This window comes from Anolis sagrei, chromosome 2 (assembly GCF_037176765.1).
Source record: "Anolis sagrei isolate rAnoSag1 chromosome 2, rAnoSag1.mat, whole genome shotgun sequence".
NCBI lineage: Eukaryota > Metazoa > Chordata > Lepidosauria > Squamata > Dactyloidae > Anolis > Anolis sagrei.
In genome coordinates, this window is record NC_090022.1 from 116,910,753 (window position 1) to 116,924,737 (window position 13,985).

General features: G+C 39.7%; 1 protein-coding gene across 1 annotated transcript in view; it reads right to left on the reverse strand.

Annotated features, from left to right (window-relative positions):
- Nucleotides 1–993: 993 nt before the first annotated feature.
- HID1 (HID1 domain containing) overlaps nucleotides 994–13,985 on the reverse strand; it is a 47,857-nt gene continuing 34,865 nt past the window's right edge. The window contains exons 13-19 of the mRNA XM_060764718.2: nucleotides 12,478–12,642; nucleotides 11,139–11,366; nucleotides 10,725–10,858; nucleotides 8,997–9,077; nucleotides 6,404–6,495; nucleotides 3,694–3,852; nucleotides 994–3,059 (exon numbers count right to left, since the gene is read on the reverse strand). Coding sequence (XP_060620701.2) covers nucleotides 2,996–3,059; nucleotides 3,694–3,852; nucleotides 6,404–6,495; nucleotides 8,997–9,077; nucleotides 10,725–10,858; nucleotides 11,139–11,366; nucleotides 12,478–12,642 — 923 coding nt within the window. The 3' untranslated portion in view covers nucleotides 994–2,995. The remainder of the gene's footprint in view (nucleotides 3,060–3,693; nucleotides 3,853–6,403; nucleotides 6,496–8,996; nucleotides 9,078–10,724; nucleotides 10,859–11,138; nucleotides 11,367–12,477; nucleotides 12,643–13,985) is intronic.

Genomic DNA, 13,985 nt, shown 5'->3' on the forward strand with positions numbered 1-13,985 from the left:
TTTTTTCAAAAGCAAGGGGGGAGGGGGGCAAGAGGCTTACCCAGGCTCCCAATTCCAGGAACCAGTGTCCAGCAGTAGCAGCACTGCAACTAAATCTCTCAAATTCAAAAGACAAAATGTCTTATGAGTTTGGACTTTGCATCTGTGTTAATTCTACTCAGCCTTGTGTCAACAGGAACTGACAGAAGAAATATTAGTTGGATAAATTAGTACTCTTTAAAGTTATATATTAACCCATTTCTCATGGGCTGAAGTGCAGTATCCCATCAAAGGAACTTGATTTCTAAATTAAAAATCAAAGAATGAAGAACGTTGTATCTGCAAGGAGAGTAGTCTCACAGCCAAGCTTTTATTTATTTTATCGAATCAGAAGTTACTTGAGAACATACTGCAAGTCACTTCTGGTGTGAGAGAATTGGCCATCTACAGAGACGTTGCCCAGGGACACCTTGATGTGTTCCCATCCTGCTGAGAGGCTTCTCTCATGTCCCCGCCAGTTAGAGCTAACAGACAGGAGCTCACTCCATCTTGCGGATTCAAATCGGCAACCTTCAGGTCAACAATCCAATTTTCTGGTCAACAGTCCAGCCAGCACAAGGGTTTAACCCATTGCGCCACAGCAGCTCCATTGCCAAGGTCAAACATAGTAATTGTAGCAGCTTAACCAGTCTCTAAGGTTAAGATTGAGAATACTCTTCCAATTGTAAAGATAGAAAACAGATGTTCTTTGATTAACACATCTTGTGAGTCAATGTCAACACCTCTACAATGCTTGGCAAGTTCACTTGTTCTGCAAATTTCATGCCCGGCAGGACTATGTTTAATTCTGAGTGCCATTTCCAATTCAGCAGAACATCATGGGACCAAGAGCGCCTGTGCAGCCATCCCTTCAGTGGAAAGGTACATGTTGTAAAGGATGCCAGGGCATCATAAATCAAACAATAGTACAAACAAACTCATAAAACGCTTATGACACAGAGAGAGCGAAGCCAGTTGCAGTGTTTCGATAATTTTATCTCTATGTGTAAAGCAAACAGTTTACAGTGCAATTCTGATTTTTCACTGAATGAAGAGCAGACCTGCAACACCAAAGAATGCAGAAGTCAAGTTAAATTACCATGAAAAAATAAAATCCAACTAAGGAGGTAGAGAAGGTCACAGAGTATGTGTGAGAGAGGAAACAGTGGATCAGTGGTGAATCAAAAGAGCCTTCCCACACCATGAAGTATACAGATCCCCACTACCAAATCACATTTGAAAGACCCAAGGCATCCCAAGAAACATGCAGACTTCAAAATGCTCCTTGGGATGAAAGATAAAACAAATACAATGAATTGTGTAAGTAACAGAAATGGGATATCTAAGATTTTCAAAACAAATAGGGGACATGAAGAATAGGCCTTTTGGTCTATTCTTTCACTTTAATCACTAGCTGGATTTTGTCCTAAGTGTCTATAATCTGCCCAGTTTTTCAGTAACATAAAATAGATATTCTGCTCCTGAACAAAAAAAAAACCTGCACCGATATTAAATTTACCAAACCAACTTAAGAAGTTTTTTTATAATAACAGCTAATATTGTTTAGCTTCAGATTAAAGGGTGGCAATTTTTTGAAGAGAACCAATAAGGCTATAAAACAAGTTGTCTTTGAGATCTCAAAATCACTAGTTAAAAGATAAAAACTAGCAGCATTGTGACATGTGCAGAACAAACTTGCCCTCCTCTGTGATAAACAAGAATAGCATGTGATTCTAAACTGTGGGCCTTGAATCTTTTCAGAACCATCTGGGGGGGGGGGGGGGGGATAAAGATATGTTGACTAAGCAAATAATTAACCCGTGACCCATATTTGCAAAGCAATGCTGGTTTGCATAACATAAATACAATTAATTTTAGGCTTATACTCTAAGACATAAATTCTGTTGATCAGCCTTAACCAATCCCTCATGCACCCTGCTAGTGGGAAATTCCCAGATATGTCTTGCATTGAATCTGTTACAGTAAACCATAAGTAATATGAACCACACCATGCAATGTCATAAAAGAAAAAAAATCTATTCCAGCAATCTATTCCAGCCCATATCTGTCCTATTATTTTTCAATACAATTGTGGGGTTTTTTTCTGTAATTCCTGAAAAATACACAACCTCCTTGAAGCATCCCACATGAGAATATCTTTTCCAACAACATTTCCCAGCATAAATGCAACTTTGAAAATACATGATACACTGACACAGATCCGTCTTTAAAAGAAGCACCTCCAAGGCAAGGAAGGAAGGAAGGAAGGAAGGAAGGAAGGAAGGAAGGAAGGAAGGAAGGAAAATTTGGTTGCCACATTACAGTATTGATACAAAGTAGTTAAGCAGATTTTCAGTGGTAGGGAGAGGAAGAGCAAACCTACAAGACTGACCTGAAATGACTTAAATAAATAGAATGCCACACACACTTAGTAAATGAAGCTATTATCCCAACCTCCTTAGGTGCAGTAAAGCAAGACAGCAGCAAGGGGGAGCTGCAACATGGAGAGGTGTTAGGACACATTCTTTGGAAAAGAACCACAGAGGAACCTCCTACAGTAGTGCTTCTTTTTCATTGGTCTACTTTTATAACTTTTACATTCAACGTCTTTTAAATTTCAAGGCTGAATCTGACTGGGAAATTGAAAGATTCAACTCTTAAGTAGTTAGATTCAGAACTGCAGGCAAAAGGCCAAGGAGGACTTGGTGAGAGACAGTCTGGCTTTTGGTGCAACCACTCAGGCTGCCTTTCCTTGTATACACTTCCACCAATGTCCCTTGGGTGGCAGAAAAAAAATGGCTAGGGTGAGACTCTCAGCTTTTAAAGTGGCAGGTCAGTAAATGGAAGTGATTGTCCTTTGGATAACTCAGCAGGCAGTGAAATGAAGGAAGAGCTGTGATGAAGAAGCGCTCAGCAGGACCCTTGCTTCCAGTGTTTTCCTTGGACAGAGGCAAGGTGCCCACTCTCTTCCCACTCTTTAAACTCGCTGAATTTCAAACAGCTTCACATCTGTGTCATACCAGATGGGAGGATCCACATTCCTGAAAAGAAACAGGTATTTGTTTTACTACTGGGGAATTCGAAAGGACAGGGGTGGGCAACACCAGAGGGTTAGGGGAATGCATTAGCCCCACAAAACAGTTGCCCCCAAATAATTTGAGAGGCCATGGGTACATTTTTATTATGTTTAAGGTTTCCAAAAAGCCTCTTCTGAGCTTGTCCCTCCACCCCTCCATGTTGTTTAATCTCTTCAGATCGACAAGTCAAAAGTTCAAATCAGGGGAGAGCGCAGATGAGCTCCCTCTGTCAGCTCCAGCTCCCCATGTGGGGACATGAGGGAAGCCTCCCACAAGTATGGTAAAACATCAAAACATCTGGCTATCTCCTGGGCAACGTCCTTGCAGAGAGCCAATTCTCTCAAACCAGAAGCAACTTGCAGTTTCTCAACTCGCTCCTGACACACACACAAAAATGTGGCACATGCAAGTTGCCCTGAAACAATTATTATAAGATCAGAAGAAAAGCCCTGTCAGAGGAGATCCAAGCTCTAATTAATCTAGCACTTTTTTCCATAGCAGCCAAACTGATATTACAGCGGATTGACTCTCTGGAATTCCTCACTTAGCAATGTAAGTAACACAAGGGGGAGAGCAGGACTGTATCCAGCCAACTTACCTCAAATAAATAACTCCCCACATATAGGTACGGAACCACATAGCAGTACCAGAGTTGGCCTGGTATTTGCGAATCAGAATAGGATGAGGAACAGGAAGCAGACCCACCAATGTGCCGTGCTGCAAGAACTTCAGAATCTCAGATTCATCTGTGAGGCCCCTGCAGACAGAGGGAACACATGGACCCACACCTTAAACTGTCTCTGATGATCCAACAGAAAATAATGAATGCATGTACATCCATAAGGAATGGATACGGTTCAAAAGAAAAGTCATCAGTGACTCTCAAATTCTCAGGAATTCCTATAGAATGTACCAACAAGAATCTATTCTTTTCTTTCCAAAAACAGAAGAAACATGTCAGCTGGACAGTACAACAAATAGAGGGATAAGCTAGAATGTAGAATGGAGCTGAGCTTTTAATGTAATTTTGGTTTTTGTGAGAAGCAACCACAGAGGCCCCTATTTAGTCTACAGTTGACATGAAAAAGAGGGCTTACTGTAATTATATATTAATTTTAAAGGGGAAATATGTCCCTCCTTTCCTCATTTCTACATGTCTAGATGTTGTTGGCTCCAAGGAATGTTTTGTCCCAAAATATTTATTGGTGATTAAGAAAAAGGTCTGCTGTCAACTGTTAACAGAGGTTGGTTCATTAGAGAATTGTTACATATGCATTTACTAATATTGATGGAAGCATGCTACTGATGTTTATTAACTCATTAATTGCTTTGAATATATGATTTCTAGCAATAATATTAAACTATTACATTATGTATTATATATGAAAGGTTTCAGCATAAGATGAATTCATCACCGCATTTTATTTGTACAGTATTGGAGTTCCAAATAGCTACTTTCTGAAGTATCTCTAAGCAAATGAGGCCACACTAAATAAAGATTTATCTGTGAGGAACATGTTCCCAAAAACCGCACTTGATCCCCACTAGGCCACTGGCGCAAGAAACAGAAAAGCAAAGATTCTGAGTGAGCTCTGCGACCCCTACTTGAAATGGTTTTACAGAAAATTGGGGTGGGAAAAGGTAAAGTTCCTTGTGTAAGAAGCAGCTCCGTTTGGAAAATCTTCACAGAAACACCTATAAATTGCTAATATTATAGCAATCAGAAGATGTCCTTGCTCATAATTTGAGACAAATGCAATTGATGGAAAAATTCTCAGGGGAGGGTTTGGGACTTCTATCTTCCTTACTAGAGCCCCTGAACATTTCTACATGCAGTCTACAAAGAACACCACTGCAAAGTTCAAGACTGGATGCATCTCTAACTATTTTGGTTACTTTCAATGAGACCACCTCATCCGCAGGCTCACCATCTGCAAATTCAACCAACTACTTATTCAAATATACACAATCTTGTGCAGTGAATCAAGGGTGGGGAGCAACCCTCAAGGTGTTGAGGCCACTTCACAAAGCAGAAGTGAGAAGCTGAAGAGGCTTATTAAAGCCTCCCTTGCAGATCTATTTTTAATAGGAGCTTCATGTGAGGCCTTGTAAAGCTTATACAGTAAGTCATATTAAAACAGACATAGTGCAGCAGCAAAGACAGTGACACCACCAGGGATGTCAAAGAATGCAGCACACCTGACAGCTCCATTACAGCCCTGTGTCATTTCTAATTGGAACCTGTTTGTTTGTTTGTTTGTTTGTTTATTACATTTATATACTGCTTTTCTCCCCCTGAGAGAACTCAAAGTGGTTTCCAACACTATAAAGGCAAAATTCAATACCATACATACATGTGAAAACCAAATCATAATAACTAGACAATAACATATAAATTAAAAACCTAACCAAATTAAAACATAAATATAAAATAACATTTAGATATAAAGCATAAAATTAAACATCAATAATACAATAACATTTATATTAAAACCCACCCTTAAAAACACAATTTAAAGACAGTTATTAAAATCACGTCATCCAAAATCAATTCCGTAGTCGTTCTGTGGTTTGTTCACTATTCCTTATTCTCTTACTGCACTAAGAACTTTGCTGTCCAGAAGCTTGGTCACATAACCACGTTTTTACTTTCTTCCTGAATATCAGGAGGGAGGGGGCTGCTCTAAATTCACTAGGGAAGGAGTTCCATAGCCAAGGGGCCATCACTGAGAAGACCCTGTCTCTTGTCCCCACCAGTCATGCTTGTGAGGGAGGTAGAATTGAGAGTGGGGCCTCCCCAGAAGATCTTAATGTCCGAAGACACCAAGTGTTTGTTATTGCTATTACGCTATTGTTATGCACTTGTTGTATTTTGTGTGTTTGCACTACTGAGTGCTTTTGTGAGTCGCCCCAAGTTCCTTTGGGGAGATGGTGGTGGAGTATAAATAAAGTTTTATTATTATTATTAAGCTCCCAATGTGCTGCCAAATGTTACGTTGTCCATGTTCAAATTTTTGATATGGCGAGCTGTAAATGCTCCATCTTCTGAAAGAATGAGAATAGATAAATGTCTGTCCCTTTATACTCTAGAGCCGGGTTTATCAAACTGTGCTCCTTCTGATGTTTTGGACTTCAGCTCCCATAATTCCTAACATATGGTAAGCTGGCTGGGATTTCTGGGAGATGAGGAGCACAGTTTGAGAAACACTGCTCTAGAGAACTGTGATCTCTAGAATCCTAATAAGGAAATCCATTATTACCTAACAACTTTCAAAAGGAGCATTATTCACAAACTCCATACCACTTACTTGTCAATGCATATCTTCTCTACCTGGGGGACCAAGACTTGTAATAGCCTCATGATTGTCTGCAAAGGCAGCTTTGATTTCCATGATACTACCTGCAAAAGAAAAGAGTAGTAGATAAGATGAGTGACCTTGAACAACTCAGGCAGCATAAAACAATCTGATATACAGAACAAAGTAATTGAGAATTAGGTGGCTCTTGTATAAATAGCCTTGCACATGAAGCAATACATTTGTCAGGAATCTCAGGAGAAACAAGAGATTTGCATCTAGTATTTCAGACTGGAAAAAATCAACTTATATCCCCATACCAAAAAAGGGAAATGCGAAAGACTGCTCCAACTTCCGTACAGTGGCCCTTATTTCTCATGCCAGCAAGGTAATGCTCAAGATCCTGCAAGGAAGACTCCAGCAATACATGGAGCGAGAGTTGCCAGATGTTCAAGCTGGGTTTAGAAAAGGCAGAGGAACGAGAGACCAAATTGCCAATATCCGCTGGATAATGGAGAAAGGCAGGGAGTTTCAGAAAAACATCTACTTCTGCTTCATTGACTATTCTAAAGCCTTTGACTGTGTGGATCATAATAAATTGTGGCAAGTTCTTAGTGGGATGGGCATCCCAAGCCACCTTGTCTCTCTCCTGAGGAATCTGTACAAGGACCAAGTAGCAACAGTAAGAACTGACCACGGAACAACAGACTGGTTCAAGATTGGGAAAGGCGTACGGCAAGGCTGCATCCTCTCACCCAATCTTTTTAACTTGTATGCAGAACACATCATGCGATGTGCGGGGCTGGATGAATGCAAAGCTGGGGTGAAAATTGCTGGAAGAAACATTAACAACCTCAGATATGCAGATGACACCACCCTGATGGCCGAAAGCGAGGAGGAGCTGAGGAGCCTTCTAATCAAGGCGAAAGAAGAAAGCGCAAAAGCGGGGTTGCAGCTAAACGTCAAAAAAACCAAGATTATGGCAACAAGAATGATTGACAACTGGAAAATAGAGGGAGAAACCGTGGAGGCTGTGACAGACTTTGTATTTCTAGGTGCAAAGATTACTGCAGATGCAGACTGTAGCCAGGAAATCAGAAGACGCTTACTTCTTGGGAGGAGAGCAATGTCCAATCTCGATAAAATAGTAAAGAGTAGAGACATCAGACTGGCAACAAAGATCCGCCTAGTCAAAGCCATGATATTCCCTGTAGTAACCTACGGATGTGAGAGCTGGACCTTAGGGAAGGTTGAGCGAAGGAAGATCGATGCTTTTGAGCTGTGGTGTTGGAGGAAAGTTCTGAGAGTGCCTTGGACTGCGAGAAGATCCAACCAGTCCATCCTCCAGGAAATAAAGCCCGACTGCTCACTGGAGGGAAAGATACTAGAGACAAAGTTGAAGTACTTTGGCCACATCATGAGGAGACAGGAAAGCCTAGAGAAGACAATTATGCTGGGGAAAGTGGAAGGCAAAAGGAAGAGGGGCCGACCAAGGGCAAGATGGATGGATGGCATCCTTGAAGTGACTGGACTGACCTTGAGGGAGCTGGGGGTGGTAACGGCCGACAGGGAGCTCTGGCGTGGGCTGGTCCATGAGGTCACGAAGAGTCAGAGACGACTGAACGAATGAACAACAAATTTCAGTACATGAATACCCACATATACCTGCAGTCAAAGGAAACTATTTCCAATTCATTTTTAAAAATCTATTAAACGCAATTACTGCCTCAAAGATAACACAGAGAGACTCTATTAATACCAGCATTCTATTTGATATATAAGAAATCTGGTAACAAAGTTTGTGCATCCTAGGCTTCTAGTCTGAGTGTGACCTTTTGGAAAAGCTCCTGCAACCCCTTTGCTTTCTTCCTTCAAGGAAAACAGAAACAGGAAGAAATCCTTTAGAATGAGCACATAACAATCTTATCAATCTGGCATAAAACATCATGTAGGATTGTTCAATTCTGATCTCCAAAACTACAATCTTTTCTTGCACTCATAGAATCATATAAATTTTGTTAGCATGGATGTATTGTTGTTGTATTGGGTATTGAATATTTGCCTTTTATGTTTGGAATCCGCCCTGAGTCCCTTTGGGGAGATAGAACAGAATATAAATAACAATTATTATTATTATTCTGTATCTTTGCATTTCGTTTTTTCTGCCAAAGTGTAGTATCTTACCTATGTCCTTGTTGAAATTCATTTTGTTAGTTTTGACCCAGCTTTCTAACTGTAATGATTCAACGTAATCTGAACTGGGGTTATTTCTGGTTAGTTAAGTAGTATGCAGAAATAAACCCAAAGGCCACAGATGTTAGAGCTTCGTGCAGCAGCATATATAATAGAGTAAAGAAAAATATGTGTATGCTTCAAAACTGAAAAGGGTATGCTTCTGCCACAGCAGCCTCAGAAGAGAGATAAAGCACAGGACATTCAAAAGGTGTTACACTTTTCATATTACATTATGGTTCACTATTATGTCTATTTCCTCCCCATGGCTCTCTTCTCTACCATCTTTGTTAATGAACTAAATATGAACATGGCTAAAAGCAATCAACATCAAGATGGGTAATCATTAAGAAGCCACTCCAGTTTCTCTTACCCAGTCAGGAGTTGGATTCCACTGTCCGGCTGAGGATGCGCCGGACAGGCGTCGTCGATCCTTCTTGGGCTGGGATGATTCCTAAAGAGAGGGCACATGCACATGGCTTACCTTGCTCAATACACTCCACTGTCAGGCAAAAGTTTCAAATATGATTTAGTTCATAGTCAAATTATAAGGTAAGTACAGTACATGTAAGCAGTACATCCTAGGGACCCAGATAAGAAGGAAAATATTAGAATTGTTCTTTACTCCTCCAATATAATATTTTTATTCTGGCAATGTTCTCGAAACAGTTAACATCTGTTGCTTCCGCCTCCATCTCAAGCGTGGTTGGTGGGGACGAGGGACAAGGCCTTCTCGGTGGTGGCCCCCCGACTCTGGAACTCTCTTCCTAGGGAGATTAGACTGGCACCTACCCTGTCCACTTTCCGCAAGAACCTAAAAACATGGATGTTCTGCTGTGCCTTTGACTAGGCGGTTCCAAAGAATTGGCCCAATGTTACCTAAGTTTCAGCACTTTATCATGGCCCTTCGCTCTACAATCCTGACATTTTAATGCCCATGAACATTATCCTCCCAGCCCTGCCTTCTGAATTTCGCACTTTCCCTTAACTCTATCTAAGAATTTGCACAAACCCAGAGCCCTCTGAACTCAGTGCTTTTATCGTTCTGTATGGTACTGCTTTTATGATGTTATATTTTATTCTGATATGTTTTTATTTGGTTTTGTTTTCATGCTATTTTATTGTGTTATATTTTTAACTTTGTGTTCCCTGGGCTTGTCCCTTTGTAAGCCGTCCCAAGTCCCTTAGGGGAGATAGAGGCAGGGTACATAAAATAAAGTTGTCATTATTATTATTATTATTATTATTATTATTATTATCATTATCATCATTATCATCATTATCATTATTTGTTTATGACTTACATACAACTATATTACTAAGAGACTTTCAGCCATTACATTTTCTACATGAGTCACCACCCTGATGATATTCTATATTGAGATCCCAATAAAGCATCCATACCTTCAATCTTGATAGAGCCAGAGGTCCTAACAAATATAATAAATCTTTAACAACACTCACGAGATGTCTATTCCAAAAGAATATTTATGCTGCTTATCTGGATCAAATATAGATAAATACTGCTCTGAATTGTTCAAAATTTGCATTCTCAACAACTCACTGCTGAAAAGCAGAGATGAAGTAGAATTCATTTAGTTTGCATTTTAACGGGATCTGTAATTAATCGGTACTTTCCTAACTAATTTGCAAACTAGAACATTTTTTTCATGTTTTTCTTCGTTCACCCATACTTAACACAGTTCTCTAAGCAAAAATGCATGTACATTGGAGAATGTATACAACAGCAGGGCTGAATACAAAAAAGGTATGCATTAGGAGAAGTGTTTCAAAATGGTTATTAGAAAAAATTGTATACAAAAATGTGTACACACAGAGTTGTTAAGTTTGCATGCTGATGGAGAAAAGGGATGAAACTAAGTTGTGCTTCTTAAAATTCAATATCACGCAAAGTGAAATTAATTGGCCATTCCTGCTTAAGAATACCACACAGTCCTGTGTGTTTGCATATGGGACTTCAAGCTATCTATTTACTTATGGTGTCTTCGTTAATTTCATAGGGTTTCTTAGGCCAAGGGATACTCAGAAGTGGTTTTGCCAGTTGCTTCCTCTAAAATACAGCCTACAATAGCAGCCTTACCCCACTCCATGATTCGGTATCGCTGATAATACCAGGGGGGCTGCCTTCTGCTGGAGACTGTGAAGACTCTGGCTCCAGCGAGCGCATTGTCCCATCCTCTGATACCTGGGATTTCTCCGTGAGTTTGTCAATGCCTGGATTTTAAGAGAATTAGGATGAACCTAAGTAAGGCTGAAAAGGATCCACAACATAGTTTAAAATATCTTTTTATTCTCTTTTTATTAGGTTTTTTTTCTTCCACTCTTTCAAGTTTCCTCGGGAAACGAGGTATTTGGCATTTCATATAATGGACTTGTCATTCCTGTGAAACATCTAGCCTGGTCTTTGTTCATCCAGGGGAGATGTGAGATTTACCATCTTGACTCAAATTAGCCATTCATTTCATCTTCAGTATCATGAACAGGGCAGACTGACCTGGAGTTGCGACTAGGCTAGCCTTCAGCGTCCCGGGCTCAGCAGGTGCTGCGGGTCGTGACCCTTCCATTGACATCCCTTCTTGAGAATTGGTGCGAGATATGGGTTCAGGGGCTTTTTTTTTGCGTTGCAAAGCTTTTTGGATAGACTGCAAATCAGTAGGCAGATTAGCCAGCTGATGGAACACGTTTCTCTTGCGGATAATGGCATATACCAAATTGGAGTTTCCTGGGAAAATCAGAACAAAAAGAGAAATCAAACAGTAAGCTCTGCTATCATTCTCTTTGAAGAAAACTTTGAAAAAGAAAAGGCTTGTAAGATGCTAGCATTACCACAAGGCTATATTACACTTCGAAGAAGTTATGATGGGAATCGTTTTTACTAAAACACGGGGCAAAAAAACCCATTAAAACAAATAAATACATGCATCCCTGGGGTAAAACAACATAAATAAGCAAAACTATAATATGACTTAATGACTTTCCCAGTTTTTTTCTATTTTCTTGCTCTAGAAACAAGAGCTAGACACTGAAAGTCAGGGCATGGTTCTTGAGTAATTGCTATGCACACTCAGGGTACTTAGGGATCTTGGATCAACAAATGGCAAACTAGCATTGTCCCTCAATGTAAACCATGGCTGATTCATCAAGATCTCAAAATAAACTTCTATAGTGTCCCCAGTGCTGAAAATTATATTCTTAGAAACAACGGAATAAAAGGAAGTGGCCAAGGATTATTGTCCAATAGCCATTGATGGAGGATTTAGAATTGAGAGTTTGAATTCCATTTCTCATATGGTTATTGATTGAAGCATGAAAATCTTGACATTGTCACTGCCTTTGTGCTTTAGTTCCCAATCTGTAAAGAGGAAGCTACAGTGATATGCCCTGAAACATTATGTACAAAGGAGTGGGGAAATAGAAGAATGGAATGTACCCTTTAGATTAAAACTGTCATAAGTAAATGAGCAAAACATGTAAATGCCACCAGTAGTATTTCTGTTAAAAGTATCTACCAAGAAGTTGTTGCTTTATGTTCTTTTTAAGTAATCAACTAGGCAGCCTTTTCTCTTCCAGTAAAAAAGGGGAAAGGGACGGAAAAAGCAAAGAAGTTCCCAGAATTCTCCCATAAATTTGGATGTATACCATACATCCAAATTTAAGTATCAGTAAAAATCAGAGCCTACCATTAGGAAAGGACATAAATAAAAGACTGAAGTTTGGCACATTTTATTATAGACAACACAGAATTATCACTGTATATACCCAGAGTTCCAGAAATGTCTATTGCTAAGCAACTGGGAAGACATATAGAGCCACTTTCTTGATTTGCCACTCACCATCAAACTGATACTGGATGATATTGTTGAAAACCTCTAGCAAAAAGAAGACAAGGTGGTGATTCTGAACAGTGGAGAAGAGGAACCAGGTAGTTGAAAAGGCTTCCAACAAGTGCAGTAGTTTGTTAGCAGCTACCATGGAAAGAGACTTCAAGTATGGAGATACTGCAAAAAGGGAACAATAAAGCAGAGGAAAACAAAACAGGCAGTTAGGGTGCTCAGTCACAGCACCATCCAGGATTCATGTCTTACATATGATTAAACAAGAAAAACGACAAGGATTTTCCTCTCTCTTAACCAATTCCAAGAAAACTGCAGTCTAAATTTTGATAGTGTTGGAGGTAACAAGAGAGAAGGGAGAGGGAATGATAGAAAGGGGTGAATATTAGCAGTTGGGAGTGAAATTTAAGCCAATGGCTTCATGGAACTGGTGCATCCTATGAATATAACTGCGAGTGGTGAGAAGAGTAAACCACAGACCACCTATTACAATGCAACCTGAGCTCTGCCCCATGCACAATAGAGGACCTTCTCACAGCGACACCAGAGGCACTCCAAGTGGCCAGCTACTGGTCAAAGGACATTTAGCATAACGGCAACTTTGTTTGTATTTTTAAATGCATTTTAACTGTACCCTCAACTTGCTTCTGACACAGTAGATAACCATGAACTGTTCTGCTGGGCCCTTCATTAAAAATATTGCAGCATTCTAGTTTGCAAAAATAGCACAAGTAAGAGTCAGAAAGTTAGATTTTATAATAAGTAACACAAGTCTTTCACTAGAAGCTTTTCAGACTAAGGACAAAGAATGGGTTAGTATCTACTAATTTTGGGAACGTTTGGAATAAAGTTGACAAGAAAATAGCAAATTCCTTCTTGTCTAAGAATCTAGCTAAGGATGCTACGTACAATTTCATAAGAAAGGGAATGACAAAAACTACACTATTCAATTTTACTGCGTTCTTCTGAAACGGAGAATACAAACACTTACAAAGAGAAGCATTTGAAATAGTCTTATCATACAGCCCTGCCTTTAAAGTACTCTTCAACTGACTTTTTGAAATACTGCTATATCCTTCTTAGCACATCTTTAAGTGCCTCCCTGGGGCCTGAGTGTGAAGGAGACAAAACAAATAATCTCAACTGGGAGAAATATAAAGCAGTAGCTCCACTAAAGATGCTGTAAACTATTTCTCCTATGGAATAAATCTTGATCCCAAGCCTATTAATAAACAGTTTGCACAGTAATGGTGAAGGCAGTTGGTGCCATCTACTGCAATGAATGCGGTATTGCATCATCCCACCAATCATAAAATCAATCCAATGGTCATTGGTGAAATAGAATTTCTCAAGTGAAACTTCCAATATTTTATCAATTGTTTCATTTATCATGGCTTCCTCCACAACAGTCTCAGGAAATAAGGGAAGATTTCCAGTTGCAATACATCTATAGTCATTATCTGCACCTAAGATTCTCAGAAAAAAGCTGCTACACTATTGGTTTCCCG